Source organism: Filicampus tigris, chromosome 7, assembly GCF_054856515.1.
Source record: "Filicampus tigris isolate MCC_2025a chromosome 7, RoL_Ftig_1.0, whole genome shotgun sequence".
NCBI lineage: Eukaryota > Metazoa > Chordata > Actinopteri > Syngnathiformes > Syngnathidae > Filicampus > Filicampus tigris.
The window spans coordinates 13,074,555-13,101,352 of record NC_141223.1 but is presented as its reverse complement, the minus strand read 5'-3'; the positions used below and the strand labels follow the sequence as shown (position 1 = coordinate 13,101,352).

Sequence of the window (26,798 nt, the reverse complement as noted above, 5' to 3'; positions counted from 1 at the left end):
CACTGGCGTTGTGTCCCTCCTTTTCTTATTTGCACAAAAATATCATTTACGGTTTCTACCGCGTTCAAAGTACGTATACTCGAGTGGCCAGTTAAGCTGGAACAGTGGCCTTTCCCCAAGATCATCTCGTGCATTGACAACATTCATTTTCCTCCTCTCGAGTGAGTCGACTAACCGTAGGATGATGCAATTGTCATTGAGGACACGGCGCACGTTTCTCTCTGAGCTGCAGATTGCGAGAGCACATCCATTCCTTTATTGTCATATTTCTTTATTGGTAATTAGTTTTATTGCACAAGCGGTGCAGGCTGTATCTCCCCTCAGCCATGAAGAGGATGCGAGGGGGAAATTGGGAGGCGTAAAATGGAGAATGCGTTCGTGACGTCTCCGTTGGCAGCGGAAGTCACTCTGGTTGGATGTGGGCGTTCAACTTGTATATTAAAAAAAATGATGGAAAGTAAGATAGATATGGCTGAGAGTGTGAGAGCGGTATAATAAATGGTAAACTGATATGCAGTACATACAAACCATCCTAAGCAAGCTGCAGTATCATAGTCGCTTTATATAATAATATATAATAATATAGAAATATATAATAATATATATATATATATATATATATATATATATATATATATATATATATATTATATAATATACAATATAATATATGCCTGTGAGTGTTTTTCTCAACCGTTTGTTTTCAAATATCTGTTGGGTTATGACACCGCAACAGTGATGCTTTTCATTAGCTCATCTCTGGCATTTTGCATTGTTTTTGAGCATTTAGCAAAGTAGACTCCTGAAACTGCTTCAATGTTGTTGTCTACCTCTTGGCAGCCTCGCTGACCAGCAAAGCTATGTGGTTGTTTTAAATACATAATGTGTAATTCTTTGTTTTTCAGAATGATGCTGCTGCTACTTCTAAATCTCACAACTGATTCAAAACCGTCCAACTCCAAAACGCCACAAATTTCAAGGCGCGCTGGGAATAATTTTTCCACAGCCCCAAATACACATTTTTCGCAACAATTCAACATTTTCCATTAAAAAAACATCTAATTTAAAAGTATTAGACATACAAATTTAGATAATTCCTACACTCAACTGATTCAAACATTACAATTTCAAAATATTCACAAAATTTAGGACATCTTGGATGAAGATTTTTACGTTCACAAACCTTGAAAAAAATCACTAGTTTATCATGTCATTCTCCATGACCACATCCCCAAATCAATGCAGAGCATTTACCGTCTTCCACATTTCAAACCATTTCAACTTGAATAATAAAATCCATTCAGGACATCCTGGGAAGTATTTGTTTACATTCTCGAGATTTCCATATTTTCCTTGACAAAATTCACAAATTTAATGGATACAAAAAAAAATGACCTCAATCATTTAAAATGAGCTTTTTTTCAGTCTCCCATTCAACATTTTTTCCCATTTAAATTAAGTCAGCTCTTAAGCATTCACTTGCAATTTCTCCAGAAATTTAATTTCCGAGTTTGTCGATAAATGTCCAATGTTTAATAATCATCACTTCATTAGTTTTCAGTATCAGCACAGCAGGAAGCTCCAAGGCTGACGGACAGTGTACCACCGGGAGGTATTCCAATTCAATCGGATTTGTAGGCCAGGGCCCCGTAATGCAATATTTTCCCTTCCCTTGTGATTTATTTCTTTGAATCTTTCAAGCTCGACTTTCTTTTCTTGTTTCTATTAATCTGGTTGAAGTGTTGTGATGCATGGAGCACTCTGCTAGGATGCACCGAATCTCACCTCCCTCGCGTAGGAACCGTTTAGCAGTTTTCCAGACGTTCCCCACCCCCCGTTCATTCATCTTATTTTTCCGGTGGATGGTCTTCAGGCAAAGTCTGATCCCATTTATATCTTTTTATAGCTCACCAGAAGGAGGGAAAACCTCCTCTTTGCCCATTGAATTGTGTCTTAAAGTCAAGCTCTCGTGTAGCTTCACACAAAGCCATCCGTCCTACAATAGAGAGCTTCACATCACCACATTACTACCCCCGCCAAGGACGTGGTGACCTTCAGCTTTAGGTCGGTAGGGAGTGGACGAGGGAGGCGGGGCATTGACCTAGTGAGGCTGAAGCTCTCCTCCATCAAGAGCTCCCATGTTCCCAGACAGCCGCCATTGTTCCTTAATAAATTCATGGAATACTAATGAGGAAGCCTTAGTCCGGGCAGGGAGCATGACACGGGCAAGGAATGTAGAATGTAGAACATATGCATATGCATTTATTTTTTAGATTGAAATGTCTTATTCACATAAATGAAGGAAAAGTGATTTACACAAAAACTGCTTTCAGAGAAAGTGGCTCCAACAGATGATCTCATCTCAATTTACACACAAATTGTAGGATTGTAATTCTAAACTACTTTTCTCATTGTTTTTCTTTTTGTTTTGTATGAATGCCTATATAGGTTAAATCCGGGGTGCCCAAGTCTGGTCCTCCAGAGCCCCTATCCAGCCTGTTTTAGATCTCCTCTTTGAACATACCCATTTCCAACGATCAGGATCATTATCAGGCTTCTCAGAGTTTGCTGATGATCTGATCATGTGAATTTGGTGTGTTGGAAGAGGGATACATCTAAAACAGGCAGCGTAGGGGCTATTTAGAACCGTAATTGGGCACCCCTGGGTTAAATGTACCTTCTTGTCGAGTGGAAGATCATTTACTGGTTCTGCCTGTCACGTTATTTGTTATGAACAAATGTTCGTGTCCGGTCCAATTACAAGAAAATTGATTATTCAATATCTCAAAAGCCATTCACAATCATAAAAACAGAAGAGTTTGCTACCATAAAGTAGTGGCCAGCTTAGCTAGTTTAGCTCCTAGAGGTAGGCATTCCGTCAGACAGACCGGTCCATCAGTCCGTCACTGATGGACGTCCATTATGCTGACGATTGACAAATGACGGGACGCATTTTAAAATGAACTAAGCACTGACGGAAAAGGGTTTTCGTCCGTCAGTATAATCCGCACTAGCCACGGAACACCCATTTTGCTGATGGTTTTTTGGGGGAGGGAAGGGCGGGCGCCGGACTAACGGACTTCTAACGGACTAACAGACGGGCTTTTACAATTCGGTTCATCACGAAAAATGACGGACTGACGAATGACGGTTGGGTACCATGACTACTGATGGATGACGGACCGGCAAATTTTGTAAAATGCCCACGTCTGCTAGAACTACTTATTCTTCTGTAAATTTCCGGCAGTCTTGCTGCCCTATGGCACCATGCTGCCTCTCACAGGTCAGTCTTGGTACAATGAATGATCGATGAATTAATTATTAGTGTGTCTGTGTCATTCACATTTCTGACTGTAATTATCACGCCATGTGTGTCAGGGAAATGTGAATGTTTCAACCTGGCACCGTCCGTTGTTAAATGTCCGACCCAGTCAGAGTTCGATAATCTTTGTCGCTGAGGTGCTGTTTATACTGCTAACATACTGTAAATCTTTCAAAACCACTGACCTGAGGTTTCACGTCATGACATTCATCTCAACAGACTCTTCATCTTTTATCCAAGTCCTGTCGGGTCCACGAAGTTCTTTACGGCTCAATCAATCAAAGGAGTCGGCAGTAGCAGAATGACCGGTGGTGACAACTGCAGCGTGTATACTATATATATATATATATATATATATATATATATATATATATATATATATATATATATATATATATATATATATGTGTGTGTAGAAAAGCGATGTGATTGGATGTTTTGATCGGCAATAAAAGGCTTTGATCGAATGTTCCGACCATCGCAGTTTGTGTGAACATAGCATTGTCTGCTGTGTGTGTGGAGTTTGCGTGTTTATAATACTGTATATGCCATGAAAAGGTACCTCGCGCGGGGAGCATGGCCAAAAGTTTCAACACAACCAATTTAATCCGACATTTAAAGAACAAGCAATTGGGAGACTATGTTGAGTTTACGAGGCTCACTGCATTGAATAAAGTCAAGGCGGACACAGCGCAGTATAAGTGGCATTATTGCCACAGGGAGACGCATTGTTGGTCACTTGTGGGCAACAGACCCACTATATCATTTTATAATTCACAAAAAGATTAACAGTGACTTTTTTCTCGTTGACAAATGCACAAGATAGTTTGTCTATGCAGCACAAGACAATAAACCAAGTTCCTGAGTCGTTTCAATTTAGGAACTCATTGAATAGTTTATTAGAGTGAAGCCTGCATGTGACTATTTTTTCTACTTTGATTATATTCTGAACCATGCAATGTTTAGGTGGCATGTTATTTATTTGACTTTTTGCATAATTAAGTCTTTTGAGACTGCCGATTATTTTGATCTGTTAAAAACTGTGTTACTAAAAGCTGGTAAATTTAAGTGTGTCAGTTATCTTTGTGACTGAGTAATTGTTGTATTGTGCCAGCAACGGTTTTGTATTTCGTCATGCTTTTGAAAATATATATAATTTTTTGTCAAAATTACGCCAATAATATGGCTGTTTTTTTTAAGGTATTGCATAATAGCATTCACCATAAATAAATGGAAAAATATACAGATATTCCATGTGATCGGAATCGGCCGATCTCACTCAGGCATGATCGGTATTGGTATCGGTGTCATAAAACCTGATCGGAACATCAGATATATATCGGATATGTATATTATGTATATATTAGCAATGACATTCTCTATTGGCGATGTGTGTATATATATGGCAAGAGACGAAAGCACTGTACGTGGAAATTGACAGAAAAACGGGATGGCGGCATTAAACAGGAAGTGGGCACTTGGACTTACGGTGTGTAAATCCAGCCTTTGTTAGCCAAGTAGTGCTCTCGAGAACATCAGCAGCTCAGAGTTAATTTTGCCATTTTTCACAGCAACACCACGGCGGGTCCTAATTCATTGTCGCTGCAGCGTAACCATGTTTTATCTCTTATTTTAAGCCGCAGACTCCTTCACATTCATGAATACTGATGAATTGTCATGAAGCTACTTTTTCACAGGACTCATAAAACCTGAGTTTGAGTGTGTATGGTTATTTTGCGTAATTGAGTTAGATTGTTGATTCTTCTAAACCTGACGCAGATCTGCTCCGTCTGCAAAATTAAACTGGAATTCTGCTTCAAATTACCTGCAGCGCGCCGGTTGAGTCAGACAGGTTATACGTCCTAATCCTGTGCAAATTGACATTATTTGTAACGTACAGTTTCACCCGGTTCTTTTAAGGATGCAGTGTAATAAAGCGGAAGGTTTATGGAGGAGGCTCCTGAATCTTCAAAATTGCATCCGGCACACTGTCGAGTCATTTACGTCCGAGTCAGCAACGGTAGAAAGAGATTATGTGGGTACAAAAATGCTGCCATGTATATTCAAGTTATTATTCACATTCTTTCATTCATTGCTCAAACTTACTGTCAACTGCTAAATTGGAGTTTGTAAAGTCACTTTCTCCATTAGCCACAACTTTATGGCAATATACTGCCCTCTGGTGGATTGGAGTGTAAAATACCATATTTGAACCTCGTAAGTCATGCAGTTGATAGTGCAACCAAATATTTTGTGAAAAACCCACAGTTGGAACTGAGAGACTTTATTTCAGTGAACACACGTTTTTTGTGTTCTACAGAAACCATACACACACCCACAAAACCAAATTAAACAGAATTAAACAGATTATTGCTTACAAGTGCGAAACTATGTTCTAACCTATAAAAGGTCCCATAAATCAGTCATACCAGCAAATGTTTTTCAACGTCTCCGTCGGCCCGCTTCGGCCGATCACAGCACTGTGAACTACATAGCCCATGATACTATGATACATCACAATAGGAGTGCAAAAAAACACAATATGCCACCAGAGAGGCAAGTATAAGCAAATACCACAAGATAAGTTAAGAATGCCAGAAGACAATTTTTAAAGCATAGGTGTCAACTCGTGTCCTCAAGGGCCGCTTTCCTGCATGTTTTCCATCTCTCCTTGCTGCAACATACCTGATTCAAATGACAATCTTATCAGCAAGCTCTAAAGGAGCCTGATACGATCCTGATCATTTGAAACAGGTGTGTTGCAGCAGGGAGAATTGGAAAACATGCAGGAAAGATGCCCTCCAGGACCGGAGCTTGACACCTGTGTTTTAGAGGGTCACTGCAAAGAGCCAAATTATTCATATGCGTGCACATAAAATAGATATGAGCTCATAAGATATGCTAGTTTACTGTGCATTTGTGCTGGTGTTGCCCTTTTGTTTTTGTTGTTGTTTTTTATTTGTGGGTTTGCCATTACATTCAACAAAAACGGTGCTTATTTTTTTCTTCCCATTTTGAGAATGAACTTGGTAAGCATCACTACTCACTGTTTTTTTTCCTTCTCATTTGCGTTTAAATGCACGCGTGAGATGAAAGTAGCTGTTACCTCGTTTGCCGAATGCCATCTGTTCAATCGCCGCGTTAGGACAAGCGCTTCATCAGACCTGCAACAGCGTGCCCATATTTGGAAGTGGTAACGTACCAGCCGACCAGCAAGTAAAAAGTGAAGCTTTTCCTACTGATTTACAAAATGTATCTTTCATTGTTACAAAATAAAGTCCAGTCTTTGCTCATTTAAAAAAAAGGAAAATCGAGAGTTGACAGGATACATCTTTCAATGTTAATCCAGTAAATGCACTTGATTTATTAGGGCTGGGACGATACCCTTTTAGCCCGATCCGATACGGATCCCGATATTGGGTTGCGATCCGATACGTATTGCGATATTCAAATAATATAAAAAATATATATTAAAAAAACTGAGGCATGTGCTTCCAAAATTTTAACTTAAGTACCATTTGACATTTATTCAACTGCTCGAGTAACTTTTTTCTGATACACAGGAGTGCAATAAATAAAACTCCATTCACAAAGCTCAACTTTAAGGACCTCAGGTATTCCAAACGTATCTTATAGAATGTGCAAAACATAACATAACATAAGCTATCGAAAGTATCGATATTAATCAACGTATCGATACTTGGGCTTGGCATAAAAAGTATCACGATACAACTCGATATGATATTTTTACCCAGCGCTATTATTTATCAAGGCTTCCTCCATTGTCTTCATGCCACGACTCGTAAATAAGTCCGCCAAAAGAGCACTAAATTGCTTGCCAGCACCTCTCCTACCGGAAACCCTTTCTATTGTCATGACAGCGCCACCATAAAGTAGAATATGTTTCAATCCGAGGGGATATGCCGTCGTGGTAGATGTCGGAGTACGCGCAGCACCGCCCAGCAACGGTCCATTCTGTGGTGCCGCCCCACATACACATGAATGGTGTTGACACTGGCGCATTGCAAGTTCAGAGCCAAAAAAACCTGGTGAAGAGCCGCATGCGGCTCGCAAGACGCGGGTTGGCCAGGCCTAATACAGCGCCTCCATAGTGGCGAACGCTGCAACTGAAGTTAAAATACGTTGCTGCCGCAGAGGGAAATCAATCTCGCTGTGTTGAGTAATATCAATCGTCCTGGCTGGAGGCGACCGCCTCACAATTTTAAATGTAGGAAGAAATCCTGGGACATGATTTGCAGTATATTCTGATTTTGTGGATTGTGAGGTAAAAAAAAATTTCTGAACGGCAAATTCATTCATGGCTTTAATGGAAGCCATATGTGCGTGGGAGGCGTCTGTGTTCCTTCTGTACTCTCTGAAGTGTCATTGGCTCAAGACGGTTCTTCTATGAAAAATTCTTCTCTGATTAGGACAATTCCGCGCTACACAGCTGCTCTACTATTCCCGTAGCGTTGGGAATTTTCCCTGAGGTTTGAGGGGTGGGGAGTGGGGATAATGGAAAGAGCAGAGAATCATCTCAAACAATCCAGGGTGTTGCCTGTTTAACTACTTTAACATTCATCACTCTCTTCCAGCTGTTGTTGTTTTTTTTTGTTGTTTTTTTTACTTCTGCTGATCTTTTTGTCAGTTTGCCTCCAGGCTTTTAGCGCTTTAATGAACGTGTCTATCAAAACACCTTATCATATCACGCAGCCTGTAATCGGACCATGAGAGAAACATAATAAGTATCTAGATTTCTACTTCAGTACAGGCACTTTCAGAGGGGTTCTATATACTAATTTATCATCCCAGCGGACGTGGAATAAGCAAGCGTCATTGCCATGTTTTAACTCACATTTGGATAAATTCAAGTGGTGGACTTAAGTAGGTTTTTCCATACTTCTCTACTTACTTTGAGTATTAATTTCTCTCACGACTTCATACTTTTACTTCCTACATTTGAAAACATATCTATACTTAAAACTCCTGACTTTGTTGATAGAGTAAAAAAAAATGCTGTTGAAATGTTGATCTTGGGGACGGCAGCGACATGGAGGAATGTGAACCAGGGAGCATTAACAAAAATGGCAACATATTCAGAGAAGCAACATTTCCCGTCTTTGTTCTTATTTAGGACAAATGTTCGACAGTGTCGGCTCAAAGAATGATTCATGAGGAATGTGTTGTGAGTTGTGTCTCACGGGAGCCGAAAAGTCCTCAAATTCTTTTATGAAAAAAATTCTCCGTCTAATCTGAAGAAACACATGTGATCTAATGAGGACAAGCACTGTAGAAAATGAATGGATGTAAGACTACATTCTGATCTTAAGAGAACAGATTTCATGCATCTTGTTTCTTTCCCATATCCAAATTGTGCTACTTGAGAGCAAAATATTTTTATGAAACCAACCAGTGTGAATTAAGTCTTACTCTCATCCAAAACAAGAATGTTTAAAGTATTTTTTAAGCATTACCACAGTGTTATAGTATAGTGAACCATTCCTATTCATGTGGAATAAGGAATACCGGTAAGAGTTTGCAGATGGCAAATAGCAGCAAAGTACCTTTTTTTCTATTAGACAAGGCTGCAATCTGACTAAATGTAGCTCCTGTTCTGAGTGCAACTTACTTTCTACCAAAATGCCACCAGATGGCACCAAAGCAAAAAAATAAAAAAATTAGACATGGCTTTGTCCTGAGCACGACAACAGTGAATCAATGAGATTTTTTTTTGGGGGGGGTGAATAACAGAGGATTACGCCCCCCCCAACCCCCCATCACGCTCCATAAAACAAAACAAAAAAATATAACAGCCAAATTAGCTACTGCTAAATTGAGCAAAGATGCGGGCATTCACTGTACTTCTAAACTCAACTTACTCATGTCCAAGCAAGGTAATTAACAACTTGAAAAATGACACAATGGCATTTATTTCCGCTCTTTTCAAGGCCGCTTTACCAGCACGGCATCAACAACAATGACAAAAGGCGAAAATGCAGTGTGAATTTCAATGGGCCGCCCTTTCTTGACTCCTGTGTTTGCTTTCAATCGTCTGACGTATTGAAGCACAAAGAGCATTTCATCCCCGAATACACAGGATCAAGCAGATATCATATGATTATGGAGTATCCATTTGATACAATGCAAGATGTCATGCACATGCGCACGCGTTCAGCCTTGCTCAGGTTGTCCTTTTGTGCTCTCCTATTGTGTTACTCTTAGATTACCTGACATGTTATATAATGCGGGCTGCACTCCAAGGGTACTCCAATGTCGGAATAGCTGTGTGTGACTCCCGAAAATTTGATCATGTAGCCTAATCTGATCCTCCTAAAAAAAAGACAAAAAAGACCGCACTGAACAAGAAGCTAAAATGTCAACATTTCAAGGATAAAACTGACTTTTTAACTCCACTCAGGGTGTATCTTAAAGCATTTGGGAAAGATTATGTATTATAGTAGTGGTCATGTATTTTTTGTAGAATTCATATTTTAACGTGTGTTAAGAAGATGGCGAATTCAGTGGGCTAGCTAAGAGAAAATGAAAGAAAGGATTAACCCTTTGTTAAGACTCTAAGATAAGCTAAAAGATGCTCTTAGTATTTCATATTTTAATTGGTGTTGAGAACATAGCTATTGTAGTAAGATATCTCCAGAGGTATTTAGCCTTTCAGCTAAACTGACAACCGTTTTAGTATTTCATTTGTGGGAAAATGCCTAACACAGCGGGATGGCTTCTGAAAAATACTAAAAGTTTACACCCATGTTTAGACTTTAAGCTAAGCTCAAAAGCATCTTTGTATTTGTGGGGAAATATTTTTTTTTTTACACATGTGTGTACTTTAAGCCTTTAAGTTAACAAACATCTTACTTTTTCATTTCTTAACACGGTGTTGGAAGGAAGGCTAACGGAGCAGGCTAGCTACAGAGGAAAAACTATAGATTTACACCTATGCAAGATTGCATGACTTGACTTATGACTTCATTAACAAGTAATGACTTGCTTGAAATTTAGTGGAAGTTCTTAATGACTTGCTTGATTTTATTTCTTTTTTTCAAAACTTACTTGGGACTCACTTGAAATTTGAGGGTTAACTTACTAATGACTTGCACTTATGTTACAACAACGGAGCTGGTTTTTAATAGCAATAGCCATCATGTCAACACACACCAACTATTTTTTATTGCGCTTCAGTGTCTTGTGCTTGTGTGCCCAGGGAATATTATGTTAGCGAGAGATGAGTAAGCCTTTTCAAGCCCATACTCACCCACCCGAGGGTAAAAAAAAAAAGAAAACACTAGCCAGTGCGCCTGTGAAGTGAACGCACCACTTGAAACACAAGCCGCTATAAAACAAACATACACTACTTTGTACACTTGCTCGTAGGAGGATCCCTAAAGCACTGCGGCATTGTCTTTTCAAAAAGAACTTTATGCGTTTGATGCTCTCCTGTTGAGAGTCACACTTGCTGTCACCAATGCGTTTTGATGTCTGGGAAGAGGACATTGAAATATTCACCACTTGTTCGGGGCGCTATTAACATGAAAAGTGTAAGCCGCTTTGATTTTTCTCCTCCAGGAGGCTTCCTTGCTATCAGGGCCTCGTTTGCACCGATTTAACTATTACAATACTGCTCATTTTCCATGTCAAATTTGACAAAATGACCTAATTGTCAGAGGTGTGCATTTCGTCACTGTTGGACGCTCACTTTTCTGACGATTGACGGGACACATTGTAAGAATGATGGACTAACCACAGACAGAAGTGGATATTTGTCCGTCAGAGTAATCGTCACTGGCGGTGTCTGTCAGTGACGGATGCCTGTTTTGCTGATGCGTTTTTTTTTTCGGGGTTGGGGGGGGTCTACGGATTTACGGACCAACAGACTACTGATGGACTCATTTAGAGATTTAACTGACGGACCCGTGCAACTATGTGTAGTCTACTTTGAATTTGTGTTTTCCGAGTGGTCCTTGAAGTATACACAAAAGGTGACTGGCTTACATGATGGCTGAGTGACGTGTTCTATTGATCTATAAGATACGCTACAGTTGAGATAAACAAGTTGAATAATGCAGTACAGTTAGCAACACGAGTGGCTGACTTTATCAACACGAAACAAGACACTATGGTAGGATATTTAGGCACATAGACAGTTCTCGGGACTGTTCCAAACTCCCCCATCAACACCATCCTCGCCGTCCCATAAAATTACATATATTTACATGACTTGGACTTTTGTATTGTTTTGAGATTTCCCCATGACCCTTCAAAGCCTGAGGTGCGGTTCTCGGGACTGTTTCAAACTCCCTCTCAAACAGTGTTACCGCTGTCACCATAAAAGGTACAAAAATTTATGGCATGCGCAGTTTCAGTATATAGATTCACAACATGACCAATATTTTCCTTTATTTAACACACACACTCATAAATCTGAAATCCCAAAATATCAAATTTCAGTGTGCAAATTTGATATTTAGTGTGTTTTTATATTGCTGTCAAAGGTCAGAAGAGTTTGACCTTAACAGTAGTCTTTGTAAGGGATCAAAAAGGTGTCAGGATTTTATTTTTATGGGCCAATGAAGTGAAACCTGCCCTCCGGAGGTTTTCCACATTGGCTTTGCTGGTCTCCTCACATGGTTTCAACATTCATGAGCTTGAAATTGGTGACTAGGACCCCTCAAACATTTTGCACCAAGTACTACCTAAAAAAAACAAACAAACAAACAATATACAAAGTACTACTAATCACTCTGATTACTACAACCATGATCACATTAAAATACAGCAAGACAGTTGTATTAAGTGTTTATTAAATCGAAAAATCCATATCGGTCGGGCCTTATAATTAGCAGGGTATGACTTTCACTTCACTTTTTTTCCCACCAAATATGCCTTTGGACCACAATTCTTCCAATTCTCAAGATTTTACAGCTATGTTAAGAGTTAAAAATGCCAGCAGTGTTGGAACATATGTGTTGTCTCATTCATGAGTATGGTTGATATCATGAAAGCCTGGTGATCATGACTCGCGGCTGTTTTGATCCCCTCTGTGAGCGCACTCCTCCGACGTTGTTCATGTTTGGGATTCCGGCACCCGCTTAGCACGTGAGTGAGAACATTTACAAGCAAAGGGTAAGCATACATCATTTTAGCCGACAGTCCGTGGAGGAATTTCTCTTGAATCCTTCAGTTCTGCTTATTTGACCGTACGTCTTCGGGAACGGAATGTGGACAGCGTCCAATTTGCAATCTTGAAATCGGAGGAGACACGCCCAAGGTCGCGGTAAGGCCCCGCTGGAAAAAGTGAAAAGGACGTAAAATATCTCGATCCTGTTGTTTGAGCATAGTGTCAAAATAAAGGCCCGGGGGACCAGATCCAGCCTGCTATTTTGCCATTTTATGCAGCCCACCTAGGCAAATTTAAGTCTACTTCATGTTTCTTGCTAAATGGATTCATTGTGGCAGAAAATATCCATTGAAACTTCAATTTCCCTTCAGTTTGAATCAGTTTTATGATTTATTTTCACCCAATCTATCCTTACTCTAAATCGGAAAATAGTGATATTAATTTGACACTATTTTCAATGACTTCGAATTTGAAATTCAATTCGTTGCTAAAAAGTATGCCACTCTCAGTTGAAGTTTACCGTCAATCTCAAGATAACACTAGGAGATGTACACGTATTTTAAACAAATAGAGCCTAGCCTTTAGTCAGACCGCTTAATGCTCATGCGAACACACAATGGGAGAGGCATATATAACCCATTAAGCAAGTGATATTTGAACCTTTACAATACAGCAACACATTTAGGCTTTCAATATAACAGTACTTGCAGTCATGTATTATTTATCCTCTGCAACGAGCTGCGTTAATCTTAGACATCTATACATACTGTACAGAAATACATTATGCAGTATATCCAGCTATCTGTCTGACTGTCTTATACTGCCCCCAGGTGGTCAAAGGAGGCAGTAGCATAATGACCATTCAATAATGCAAATTTTGTGACGATAACTGTTTAATGTGTTTTATGTTTAATTTAGGGATGCTCCAATTGATCGGACACGATCATGATCGGCCGATTTTCGTGAAAAATGACATGATCGGAATATTCGATCACCCGCAGCTCATGCTTGGCTGCCGCGAGACGAAATGGCAAAAAAGATGATTCGTTTAATTCGCGACGACGTCCCTCCGTCTAAAAGCATCACTCGCGCCGCCCTGCACGCAACCGCGCACGGCCGCCCGCGGAAGCCAAATTGAAATTGTTTCCAATTGAAATGCGCCGCCAGAAAGGCTCCCTAACGCGGCCGCGCCTCCGCTGCGAGCAGACAGGAGGGATGCGACACAAGGCTGCGAAGCATGAGCTGCGGGTGATCGGATGTTTTGATCGACAATAAAAGGCTTTGATCGAATGTTCCGACCTTCGCAGTTTATGTGAACATAGCATTGTTTGCTGTGTGTGTGGAGTTTGCGTGTTGTAATACTGTATATGCCATGAAAAGGTACCTCACGCGGGGAGCATGGCCAAAAGTTTCAACACAAACAACTTAATCCGACATTTGAAGAACAAGCAATTGGGAGACTATGTTGAGTTTACGAGGCTCACTGCATTGAATAAAGTCAAGGCGAACACAGCGCAGTATAAGTGGCATTATTGCCACAGGGAGATTAAAAGATGAACAGTAACTTTTTTCTCGTTGACAAATGCACAAGATGGTTTGTCTATGCACAAGACAATAAAGTTCCTGAGTCGTTTCAATTTAGGAACTCATTGAATAGTTTAGTCAAGTGAAGCCTGCATGTGACTATTTTTTCTACTTTGACCTAAAATGCTTTGCCAAATCAATGATGCGAATCGTGCGTGCACTTGATTCGCTGTGGCAACTCCTGAGGGGAAAAGCCGAAAGGATAACAACAACATTATATTCTGAACCATGCAATGTTTAGGTGGCATGTTATTTTTTTGACTTTTTGCATAATTAAGTCTTTTGAGACTGCTGATTATTTTGATCTGTTAAAAACTGTGTTACTAAATGCTGGTAAATTTAAGTTTTTTAGTTATCTTTGTGACTGAGTAATTGTTGTATTGTGCCACCGACGGTTTTGTATTTCCTCATGCTTTTGAAAATATATATAGATTTTTGTCAAAATTACGGCAATAATATGGCTGGGGGTTTTTTTCAGATAATATTGCATAATAGCAGTCACCATAAATAAATGGAAAATATACAGATATTCCATGTGATCGGAATCTGTATCGGCCGATCTCACTCATGCATGATCGGTATCGGTGTCATAAAACCTGATTGGAACATCCCTAGTTTAATTGTGTCATAATTACTGTATTTTTTATTTAAAGGGCACAATATTAGAGAACGCCATGTTTGTCATTGAAAATGAGGTAAGCCTGGAACAGATTAATGGCATTTCTATTCAGTTCAATAGGGGAAGATGATTTGAGATAATTTGGCCACTATGTAGCTCCGCCCCTACTATAATGTGCCCGCAAAGAAAATGCATTTGAAACCACTTTGTTAGCGTGTTATCCTTCCACCACCCTCAAGCCTTTTCAAATGTATACAGTATATCACTTTTAAATTAATTCACATTTCAGCCTGAGTGCTGCCCAAAACTGGTGTTTCTGCTTAATCGCCACCTAATGAACCCGAAGCTTGTTTTCCCACTCTAAGTGGCGCACGCATTAATTAGCAGCTGTAGCGCGGAACTGCGTTGACAAATGAGCGCTGAGATTAGGTACAAACGGCTCTTGACGAATGCTTGTAGCGTCGACACTGAAACAGATCAATATAGCACACCCACACGCACGTGTCGGATGCTAGGCAAAGGAGATGTTGACGCGATAAAATGAGCTGCTGATTGGCAGCATGTCAGCAGCCAACAAACAAGCAGGGTGCCACTTTGGCTTTTTTACTATGGTGCACATGCGCAGTGGTGGTAATTCGGGTGATGTAAACAGAAGCATTGTGGGTAAAGTAGTGTAAGACTTACACTGTAAGGGCGAATTCGTGTTGGCAACAGAGTCCCAAAAGTTATGGCACATTTCACCAAATATACTCAATACAATGCAAACCTGCCTTTCATGGCAGCAAAATGGGGGTGCCCGATCATTTAAAAAAAAAAAGAAGCAAGTTTGTGCTTATGCCTGATTTCATGTCTGACATAGGCACAGTTGTGTCTAGAAGCTAGCTGCAGTTAGCATACACACGTTAAGGTGTGTGTTGGACGTAACGCTGTAACACAACGTCCTATTTAGTTTGCTAATACGTCGTAGCATCTTCTATGGATTAAGCAGCCATTATTCAGTAAACTCGCCTTTTTGTTACAGGTGCATACCACATTTTGATTGTGTAGATCAATTTACTACTTTTAAATTATGCATACTCGTGAAAAGAATAACAAACCCTTTTTGATAGAGTTTAAATTAACACAAAATTAAAAACCAATGCAAGTGTTTATTTTAGTTTTCTTTAGCACTGGGCATTTTCCCAATTTACTCCTCTGATTCCATTACCTTCCGTTAAAAGAAAAAAGTCTTGGTGCCCAAGAAGAGTGAAATATGTATACAAGTACTTCTTTTTGTATTCATAGATAATTTCACTGTATTAGTGCAACTCTGCATGGTGTATAGTTTTGGTTCAATTTTAAAATGCACTAAAGAATTATAGCTAAAAAATTTTAAGGCCAGAGTAACGCCATCAATTTAAGTCGCACTTTATTTATAAACATGTCAGGAATGATGGCTTAAGTTGCGAAGTTTAAGACAAGTTGAATGTACTATCATCATGATTAGTTTGTACATAAAGGATTTAAGCTGTAAGCGAATGAGGCTTATTCTAAGAGCAGCAGCTTGCTGCTGCGATTTGCCGCGATTTATACATTATCCGATTAGTCGACTAATCGCGACTACTGTTAGTGATTAGTCGACTAGCAAAATAATCGTTTGTGGCAGCCCTAGTTGACTTCCCCTTCAAGAAGTGTTGCAATGCTTGTATGTGCACCTCAAACTTGAGATTCGCTCTTAAATCCCTCTATTCTCCACATCCCAGCTCAGCCTCCGATCTGATGCTCGGAGTGAGTCTCTAGATCCCCGAAAACAGCGGCTCGGCTGACAGTACACTCCGCACGGGCATTGTAAGCTTCAGTGAGCGCGTGGGATGATCTGAGAGCGAGCGAGCTGCCCGCGGGAATCAAAGCGATGTTTGAAAAGATGGAGAAAACTCGTCTCGACTTGGAGCCCGTGAAGCTCCCCAACTGGAGCGAGATTGTACGCTTCCAACTTTGTGGCAACAGTTCAGGGAAGATCCTTTTTTGTTTCCATTGCCCAAAGAAAGCGCCATTACAGCAACGTCCAAATTAGTATGGTGAGAAAGAAGTCTGTCAAGCATCTTTTGAGATTAACTGTACAAATGAACCAAATAAAATTCCAAAGCCACACCCCAACATCTTGTATAAATATGGGATGGAATCCATGTTTCTTTTGTGGGAACAGTTTGAGAATGCCCTGTTCTCTTCCAAGTGCACATCTTGAGGACAAAGTCATTATTTTCTTCACCTCCTATTGGTGGTATGGCCCAATACTTTTGTCCATAGTGCATTTCTACCATTCGGCTAGGGTAAATATCTTGTTTTCAGACGACGCCTTTTCTTCCGAGGAGTTATCTAGTAGCATTCCATTTGCAACCAAAGTGTGGAATATCCCAAATGATTGCATTGTATTCAGGCACATAACCAAATTCTCTGCAGCTTAGCAGAAAATCTTGACCTAGAAAGGTATTGTCTCGATGCAAAGAAGTGTTTCAATTCTTCACCGAGAACTTGACAAAAAAGGAACTGCGCTGTGAAAAGGAGACTTTTCCTATGGGTAAAAAAAAAAAGTTTGTTTATCAGTGAGTTAGATCGGCAGATATTTACCGGTAAGTTAGTCATTTTGTTTGCCTAATAGTTCAGTTACTTATTTCAACACATCGTTAGAGTGATTAGAGATTTTGTTAGCTCGATGGATATGATTACGGAGCGTGTGTGTTCATTTGTGAGTTTGCTTGGTCAGTTAGTTATTTTGTTAGATTGATTGATAGATATTTGGTTAGACCGATAGATAGTTATTTCGTTAGATCTGACAAACGAGCATTTGTTTGTTTGTTCAATTGTTGACCTTGAAAGGATGCAAAGAGGTTTCTCACTTCTTGACCGAGAGCTTGAAAAACGATCCAGGCTATGAAAATTTGAATTTGCTTTAGGTAACAAGCAGTTAGCTAGTTAGTTAGTTAGATCTAAAAATGGTCACGCTATTTCTTAAAATCCATAGTTCACAGGGACTCATTTGTTAGTTCAATAGATGTTTGTTATCTTGATAGATTAGATTAGTTTGTTCGTCAATTCATTGGTTGGTTGGTTAGTTAGTTTGTTCATTAAATAATTAGTTAAGTGAGTTAGTTTGTTCCTTTGTTTGATGTTTGTTTTTTTGATCTGTCAGTTAGTTACTTTAATCAATAGTTATTTTGTTGGATATGAGTGATTATTATCATTATCATTTGTTTAATTGATACACATACTGTAGCAAATGCTGACCTCGAAAGATATTGTCTGCATGCAAAGAAGTGTCTTGCTTCTTGACCGAGCACTTTGACAAAAAAAAAGTACCAGGTTGTGGAAAGGTGACTTTTTCATCAGGTAACCAAATAAAAGGTTGGAGAATAAAGAAGCCAGAATGGGCCAATGAACTTCCCCCGTGGGTTGAAATGTGACATAGAAAGCGAATCTATGGTGATGAAATGTGAGGCAATGAAGAAAGATCAGTGCGTTAGGCACATTCGAAAGGGATTGAGTCCATTTATGGAAGTCCCTCCCAGTTCACAGAGCGGGCTTCTCAGAGAAGCCATTAAGGCTGGAGATACAGTAGTCGCTCTGATAATGGCGATCAATTGAAACTCAATCTCACAAGAACTTGTCCGGCTTCTTGGGCTACTGGCTAAGTGTGGAGCCATTTTAAAATCTAACACTTCTATGCATTGTCCCAATGCAGGGATTTTGCTAGTACAGTACACTCCGCATGGGCATGACCCTGTTGCCAGGGTGACTGGTGGGCCTGTCACCCTGGCAACAGCAGGACTCCGAAGCAGGAGGCTGAAAGTTTGACAAACAGTGGTGGTCCGGAAAATAAAGCCGCAAACGAAGAAAACTGTCCAGCACTCTGGATGGCAAATGGATTCATTCACGGATATTCTCATGTCAGACGGAAAATCTCGCAAAACCCCTCGAGAAAAAATGGTAAACAAACATGACGGATTAAGAGGCAGGACGGGTCTCAGATCGTGTCTCGACGGTGGCAATAGTTTGTGATTTATTTTTAGTGGGAAAATGTGACACAAATAGAAAAGACGTTGGGCTCTGTTGCGCCATGACTGTTTCGATTTTGGATTCCAACCGCGCTTCCTCTCCGCCCCGCCCACCTCACTTTCTAATTGGCTGCACGTCACTGTCAACCGTCTCCATGCACGGGGCTAAAATCGGGCGGATTATCCTGCCATGTGAACCGGGTGTTTTTTTTTTTTTTCGTTAATTCGTGAGATTAATAATTTGTACAGTTAGTTAGTTAGACAGACGGACGGACGGACATTTCAATTGTTTGAGTCCTGGAAGAGGTTTATGCTCTAGTGTGTGACAATCTACTTTATCTTTGCCAATGCAGAATTATGGCAAACCAAAGGCCTCATGTTCCACTGCATTGTTGAAACAAGCCGCCATGGGATGTTTGATTTGTCTCTTGTCAGAAGCCAACGCCTCTTCATGTGGCCTCGTGTTGAAACTACGCAAGGGTAGCACAGCCGCACCCTTTCTATTGTTTTGTGCGCTGAAATCAATGCCAATCTTGACTCTTTTGAAGACACACGCACAAAAAAAAAAAAAAAAAAATCACAGTCTACTACTTACGCTGTACCAATTCCCCTTCCCCGCCACCCCCTCTTCTCGTGAGTGGTAAGGAAATTCAGTTGGATTACACGCAGCCTGTCTTTCCGTGTTGCACTTGAAAGGGAATCCGTGATATTGTTAATTATTAATCGTGAATACATTATCAGGCTGGATGGCAGTGCCTTTCACTCTTTACGGTGGAAAATTTGAATCAAAACACCATTTGATAATGTAATGTAACGGCACAATATCTCCGTGTGCATGCGTGTGTGTTTGCACCCTGTCGGCAGCTTGCACAAGGATTTACATCCAATCCCCCTGCGTGTCACTTTTTCTGTGATGCTTGGCTCAAAGTTGAAATTTGGGAAGGAGAAGCGGTTAAGTTGTCACGGATTGGGGGGGGGAAAAATCCCTTGAACCTCTCTGATCCTGAGCTGGCATTACATAAGCTTTTTTTATTTTAATATACTGTATATACTCTGTGGATGAACGTTTGCATACACGTTTCACCGACAGGAAGTATATTCACTAAAAAGGACATATTATTTATTATTTTTACATGTAAAAATCAGCAGAAGTTCAGACTCACTTTTGTAGACTTGGAACAACAAGTTGCTGATGTAATCGTCATACGTTACGTAATACATCGTATTAAAAATTGTACTTTGCATTGGCCCAACAGCAGGGGTGAGCAGTGGCTCACTGGCATTAGATAGGACCACCCCATCAAAACAGGCTAATTTTAATGAGGGTAAAAAAAAGGTGAAATGTGTCAAATATTTCACTGTATTAAAACATTTAGAAATAATAACATACTTAAACAGAATGTAAAAACTTTGTAAAGTTTGTGACTGTGCATCATGATGAATTACTCCTTAATTCCTATTTATATACACGTTGAGTGCTGTTATTGTCTGCCAAATATTATTCTTATTCTTAACTTTTGTCTCAAGTGTCTTGAAAGAGGAAGTCAACCCCAAAAAATTATTTGCAATATGTTCTCTACGCCTTCACTAGTCTAAACATGGAATTCTGATTAATATTGCATTTGTGGAATATGAGTTAAGCAGCAAAATCCACCCGTTTTTAGCCATCTGAGGGGCGGCCATTTTGTCACTTATGTCGACTGAAAATGACATCACATTTGCTGAGGTAACGACCAATCACAGCTTACCTGTTTTCTGAAGCTGAGCCATGATTGGTCACTTTCTGAACTTTGAGCTACTGTAGGGTCATTTTCAGTCGACAGAAAGTGCCAAAATGGCCAGTCCCTGAGATGTATAAAAACGGGTGGGTTTTACTGCTTAAAGCGGAAGTCAACCCAAATGTATTTTTTTCAAAAACATGTTTCCAGCAGGCCCACTAGTTGAAACAGGGCATGCTGATTAATTTTGCGTTTGTGGAATATAAGTTAAGCAGCAAAATGCATTCGTTTTTAGCCATCTCTAGGGGCGGCCATTTTGTCTTCTGTCGACTGAAAATGACATCACAACTGCTCACAAGGACCAATCACTGCTCAGATTCAGAAAACAGGTCAGGCGTGATTGACATGATCGACAGAAGACAAAATGGCTGCCCCCAGAGATGAGTGCATTTTGCTGCTTAACTTATATTCCACAAACACAAAATTAATCAGAATGCCGTGTTTCAACTAGTGGGCCTGCTGGGAACATATTCTTGTAAAGAAAATGTTGTGGATGACTTGAACATTTGTTTGAGGATTGTCCACCGTTTTTAAATTTTCAATTCATGTCGCCGTCTCTCTGTGTCGCCGTAAACAATGTGACAACTGTGATACCAAAAATAGGGAGGACATGTCAATCAGGGTGATGCAAGGTGCTTCTGGAGGCATTTTCATAAGGCTGTGTACATTGTTGAGCATTTGAAGTGAAACACTAAAGCAACACATAAAGAACGCGCACTTCCACCCACCTCCCAGGATGCTCAGAGCCCTCCTGAGGCTTTGCACTTCAGTCCTTATGAGAAAAACTTTTTACATTTCTGAAGAAAAAAATGCCAGCAAGGTCTTCCCTAAGCACCTTGAATAGTGAGAGAATTTTTTTTCCAGAATATATTGACCCTATATTATATTGACCCTAACCCTATTGATCCTTATATTGACCCGAACAAAAATTTGTATTGATGTTACAGTTATTAAAAATGTTCAAACAACTCCTATCTTAACACACAGAGTAGTAACACATACAAACAGAGCGTTCAATAACACTCACACTCATAAATACAGCAATTACAGGCGCTTAGTAGGGGAACTTCTCTGCCTGTTGTTCTTGTGTTTAATTATATTGCATCTCTTCCAGTACAGCTAGATGCTGCTCAGCATGTTGAGGCAAAATGGGGCGCTACACTGAAAGCACACAGCTCTAAATGTAGACTTACCGTAATTGACGCACATAGATTGTGGTATATTTACGGTTGAGCTATTAATATAACCAGTTATAAACATTTTTGGGGTGGTGTAAATGTTGTTATTCGCAGTAGGTCTTGGTCCCTGGCCCACGAGCAGAGCGCAGGGTTACTGTATACATCTTTTTTTTTTTTTTTCTTATTCTGACCACCCGGTCCTAACCTGTGACCTCCTCTTGTCTTCTAGGCCTGCTCATCGGATCTGGCTGCGCGCTCTATCCTCTCGGATGGGACAGCGAGGAAGTGCAACAAACGTGCAACAACAGCTCGGACCAGTTTCAGCTCGGTGAGATGATGCAATCACTAAAAAAAAGAAAAATCCACAAAAACGTGTTTGTTGTTGCTTCAATTCTCCTCTGAAATGAAGTAAAAGCTTGTTCAAACAGCACAAGGCATTTATCTGTCACAATGGCTTCGTTTCGTAAGAATTCACCGACAGGCAAAAAGATCAAATGGCTTAACAAAGGGCAGGATGATAGCACAATAAAAGGTTATTCTGATATGCATCTGAAAGAAACAACTTTATTGGGTATTTTGAACCTATCTAATGCAGTCATATTGTGTTCGTATTGTGCTCACCAGTGGTGTTTAACGTATATGATATAAAATGGTGGAACTAGCTAGAACAACTATTGTAGCCCATTTATTGCCTTACTGTCTGATGAGTTTTTTTAGAATGGCAATTTTGTTTAAAAAAATCTCATGGAAATCTACCAAATGTTTTAACTCATCTAATCAACACAAATGATTGCATATTCTGTAGAAAACTCCAAAAGTGAAATAAAATGTTAGCTATCAAGCAGACATTAGCAACGTCATGCAACAGGTCATGTTCGTAGGCTGAATTCATGGGGTTGAATCAAAACTGCCCTCATAAACGTGGCATAAGTCAGCCAATCCCACCTGGCTGTTTGAATGACTCCTGAAGGTTACCGTACTTTCTCTGCCACTGTCTGATAAGTTTACACATTATAATTTCTCTTGAAAAATGTTAAGAAAATCAATTAAAAATATGTACTACAGTAAGGTACATCCTCTTTTGCTGTCTCTCTGAGTATTATAAACCCTATAAAAGAATTCATTATAAAACTTCAAAAATAACATTTCATTTCTTTTGAAATCCAAATCATAAAACGTTGTGAATTGCACAATCAACACAAGCCATTGTTGATTTTACTGTTTTGGCTGATTGATGCTTCATTCACAAACGCTCTGCTTGTGTATGATCGCCAAACTGTCTTGGACTTGCGATGCGGCCTTGGAAGTTCGGGTGAGTTTGGAGCTTCTTTCACCTTAGACAGCTGGCTGTCAGCACTTAGAAACAGTCATCCATGCCTTTGTTCTCGGCTAGATTACTGCAATGCACTTTATTTTGGACTCAGCCAGTGCTCCCTCAAACGTCTCCAGTTGGCCCAAAATGCTGCTGCCCGCCTACTAACTGGAGCTCGGAGGATGGAGCACATAACACCAATTCTGGCCTCCCTTCACTGGCTCCCAGTGCATTCTAGGGTTCAATTTAAGATTCTCTTAGTCTAGTCTATAGTCTATATATATATAGTCTATAAGTCATTAAATGGCTATAAGTCATTAAATGGCCTGGCCCCGGCGTACCTCTCTGAGCTCCTCCACTCCTACGCACCTTCCCGCAGCCTCAGGTCTGCGGACCAGGCGCTGCTCGAGGTGCCGAGGACCAAGAGGAGCCTCAGAGGGGATCGAGCCTTTTCTGTCGCTGGTCTTTCCCTCTGGAATGACCTCCCATTGGTTGTTAGGCAAGCCCCCTCTCTGTCCATTTTTAAAACCCGGTTGAAGACATTTCTGGATTTTGATCAGACCTGGAATTTTCGGCTCTTTTCCGGTGTCAATTGTATATAGTGTTTTATGTACATTTATTGGCTTTATTTATTTATATTTTATTATTATTTATATCTATATTTATTCATATGTGTATCACAGCCTTTTATTGTTTTTTTATTTATTCTATTGTTTGTAAAGTGCTTTGTTATATACAGCTCATGCTGTTATGAAATGTGCTATATAAACAAAATTGTATTGTATATTATAAAACTTCAAAAGTGAAATTTTAGCTATGAAGCTGACAAAAGCAATGTATTTCAACAGAATTGGTCACTTATTGCTAGGCAGAATTTATAGGCGCTTAATTTTAATCCAAACCACCCCTTTTAGGCCAATGACAAACTCAGCATATCAGTCATGCCCATTACACTGTCTAAATGACATCCGAACACAGCACTTTTATTTATACCCATTAATTTTACAAATGAATCACTGCTCTGTATTAATTATGAAATACATGTAAGAAAAGGGTTGTCATAGGGCACACTTATTTCAAATTTTCAGGAGATAAGCCATTTGTTTGGAATGTAGGGATATTTATACAATTATATCACTTCAATATATAAATGCAATAGAAAAAGGCAGCAAAAAACAGAAGCTCTCAAAATGGAAATCTTTACTTTGGCATTTGACAAAGGAGCAGGCATAACAATCGAGCGTGATCAAAATAGTTTGATACAAAATGTACATGCGTATCAAGTGAAAGCGAAACCGACACGTACGATTGTGTTTTCAGGGTTGTGAAAGTGTCACGTATCTGACAAGCTTGTTAGCGCACTCTCATGCCAAGTGTTGTTTGTCTAGCGGCAAAAGCTTCACGTGTTTATAACATCACCATGGTTGGAAATAACTTCAGCTGAATTTTTTTTGTTGCTGTTAACACCGTCACACCACCTGCTCGTTAGCGTGACGCTCTCCCGCGGGAATTGCACGAATCGGGTTCACTTATTTGTTAGATTGTGGATGCTCGACATTCACAACATTCGTGGAACTCAGCTGTTGAAAATAAAGCCTTTTGAAATGTATTTATTTATTGTAAATCGCAAAAAAAAAGTACGCTAAGGTCAGCACGATGGCAGTTCGAGCGCCACTAAATTTGTGGAATTCCACTATGTGAACATTGTTACCAATTTCCATCAACAGTTCCTATTTTCTGAATAGGTTGCACGAAAAAAAGTTTGCTGAAGTCTCGGTTGATAAGCAAACATTCGGAGCCGGACGTTTAACCAAAATATCTTTTCTGTTTTCCAAATCGTTTGGCTTTAGAAGCTATTGATCTGCTAACATCTCGTGTGATGTCATCGATACACACAGGTCAGCTGTTTGTGCCCTGGAACAACAGGTCAGCTGTTTTCTGAAGCTGAGCCGTGATTGGTCGTTACTTGAGCCCTGAGCAGTTGTGATGTCATTTTCAGTCGACAGAAGTGGCAAAATGGCCGCCCTCGAAGATGGCTAAAAACGGGTGGATTAACTCTTATTCCACAAACGCAATATTTATCAGAATGCCTTTTTTCAACTAGTGGGCTTGCACAGAACATATTCTGGAAAAAATATGTTTGGGTTGACGTCCACTTTAAGTATGTGGGAGGGGTAAAACTATTAAAAAGACTATATAACATATGGAATTTTCACCAATTGCATTGGGGGCTATAACGTAACGCTGTACATTCCGAAATGTTGTAGCCAACAACTAATGGTCTGATGTTCTTTTGCAGGTTCCTGCCAGATCGGCTGGGCCTATTACTGCACGGGGGCCGGGGCGGCGGGCGCCATGCTGCTGTGCACCTGGTTGTCATGTTTCGCCGGCAAGAAGCAGAAGCAGTACCCATACTGATGGTCGGAGGAGCCAGGCCTGCCCAGTGGCTCTAATGACCGCCTGACGGCACTACTACGGTGCACAGCGAAGGACAAACTGCAGGGACTCTTTTCATAATGCAGCACACACACGCACAACACTGCTCAAAAAAGGTCAGGGATACAGTGAATCACAGCAGAGAGAGAGAATTTTAAAATATTGCTTTGGTATCGGTCTGGAGGCATGTAGGTGCCAAGGAACTATGTTGAACTGAGGGGAAGGACTTTATTTAGTCAGGCCATTGTCTTGTCTAATAGGAAAAAGTGTCTTTTGCCGCCATCTTGCAGCATCTATAGGTATTCTGAAGATTTTTGTGTGGGCAGTGATTACTTGGGGTTGTTGATTATTTGCAGCAGGGCATGGTCCTTATCCACCATGAGTAAAGGTGGTTCACTGTATTCATCTTTCCATTGAAATTAGAGGATGGATCTAAAATGCTTAGTAACATTGAACAGATTAACCTAATTTGACCGAGTCTAAACTTTTCAATTGTTCAGTGTTTCAGTCCAGCCGACGAGCTGAACAGCAAAATTCCAAACAGGTCAAGGACGTCCACATACAGTCAACTGAGTATTGAAGTGAGAGGTTATCGATGTCAAGGAAGTACCGGTATGTGACATCTTTGTTGCAGGAAGATCTTTGTTTTTGGGGTGAGGAAATAAAAGGCAGCACATTGATGGAAGAAATGACCGATGCTGAGTGTGAAAAAGAATACGCACGTGTACTTTTAACGGTGTTGAAGAAAAGAGACTCATAATGAATGTGCCACTAATGTTAATGGACATTCAAAATTGTCCAAAATTTCAAGAAGTTCAAAGGAAGTTCACCTGTCAAGGTTATAGCACATTTTAGGTTCATCCTGAAAATGTCAGCCAAAAGCCCAAGATTCCCAACTTTTGAGAGTAGTACATAAACACTCACACAGCTTTGAAACCTTCTCTTCACGCGTGGACCAACCTGTTTGTAATGCTTTATTTAACAACTTCTCTTTCACTCCAACCTGTTGATGTTTATGTGTCCTGTGATCCAAGACCTAAGTAATAATAATATTTCTGACTTCATTGTAATGTGAAGTGTTCCTGTATCTCCCTTGTCCGTCTCATCATTGCCTTAAACACCAATCCCCGAAATGCAATAATCCTCCCGACATGCTTCTTCAGCTCCCAGTCCCCCCAAAAAGAAGGATGCATACCTTATATGTTATGTATGATAATGTATTTTTTATCATAATACCACGTTTTGTTTTGTTTTGTATTCACGCCTCAAATTATTCTGTTTTTGTAAATAAATGTTTATGGAAAACGTGTTGTGTGGTTTGTGAAAGCTCGCGTTCCTAAAAAGCTTTTTCCCATGACCTCCTGATCCTCTTCAGTACCCGTGGGAGAACCACCCCACCCTCTCCCCT

At 40.1% G+C, this 26,798-nt stretch overlaps 1 protein-coding gene and 1 long non-coding RNA gene across 3 annotated transcripts in view; one reads left to right on the top strand and one right to left on the bottom strand.

Annotated features, from left to right (window-relative positions):
• Positions 1 to 26,695, top strand: part of LOC147144826 (LHFPL tetraspan subfamily member 6 protein) — a 61,615-nt gene extending 34,920 nt beyond the window's left edge. Inside the window, exons 3-4 of the mRNA XM_086036059.1 lie at positions 21,872 to 21,970; positions 25,254 to 26,695. Of these exons, the coding sequence (XP_085892185.1) occupies positions 21,872 to 21,970; positions 25,254 to 25,372 (218 nt within the window). The 3' untranslated portion in view covers positions 25,373 to 26,695. The remainder of the gene's footprint in view (positions 1 to 21,871; positions 21,971 to 25,253) is intronic.
• The window catches only part of LOC147144824 (uncharacterized), a 27,162-nt gene continuing 12,185 nt past the window's right edge, over positions 11,822 to 26,798 (bottom strand). For both annotated transcript variants that reach the window (XR_015087493.1, XR_015087492.1), the window contains exons 3-4: positions 21,848 to 21,987; positions 11,822 to 12,619 (exon numbers count right to left, since the gene is read on the bottom strand). This is a non-coding gene — a long non-coding RNA (uncharacterized LOC147144824). The remainder of the gene's footprint in view (positions 12,620 to 21,847; positions 21,988 to 26,798) is intronic.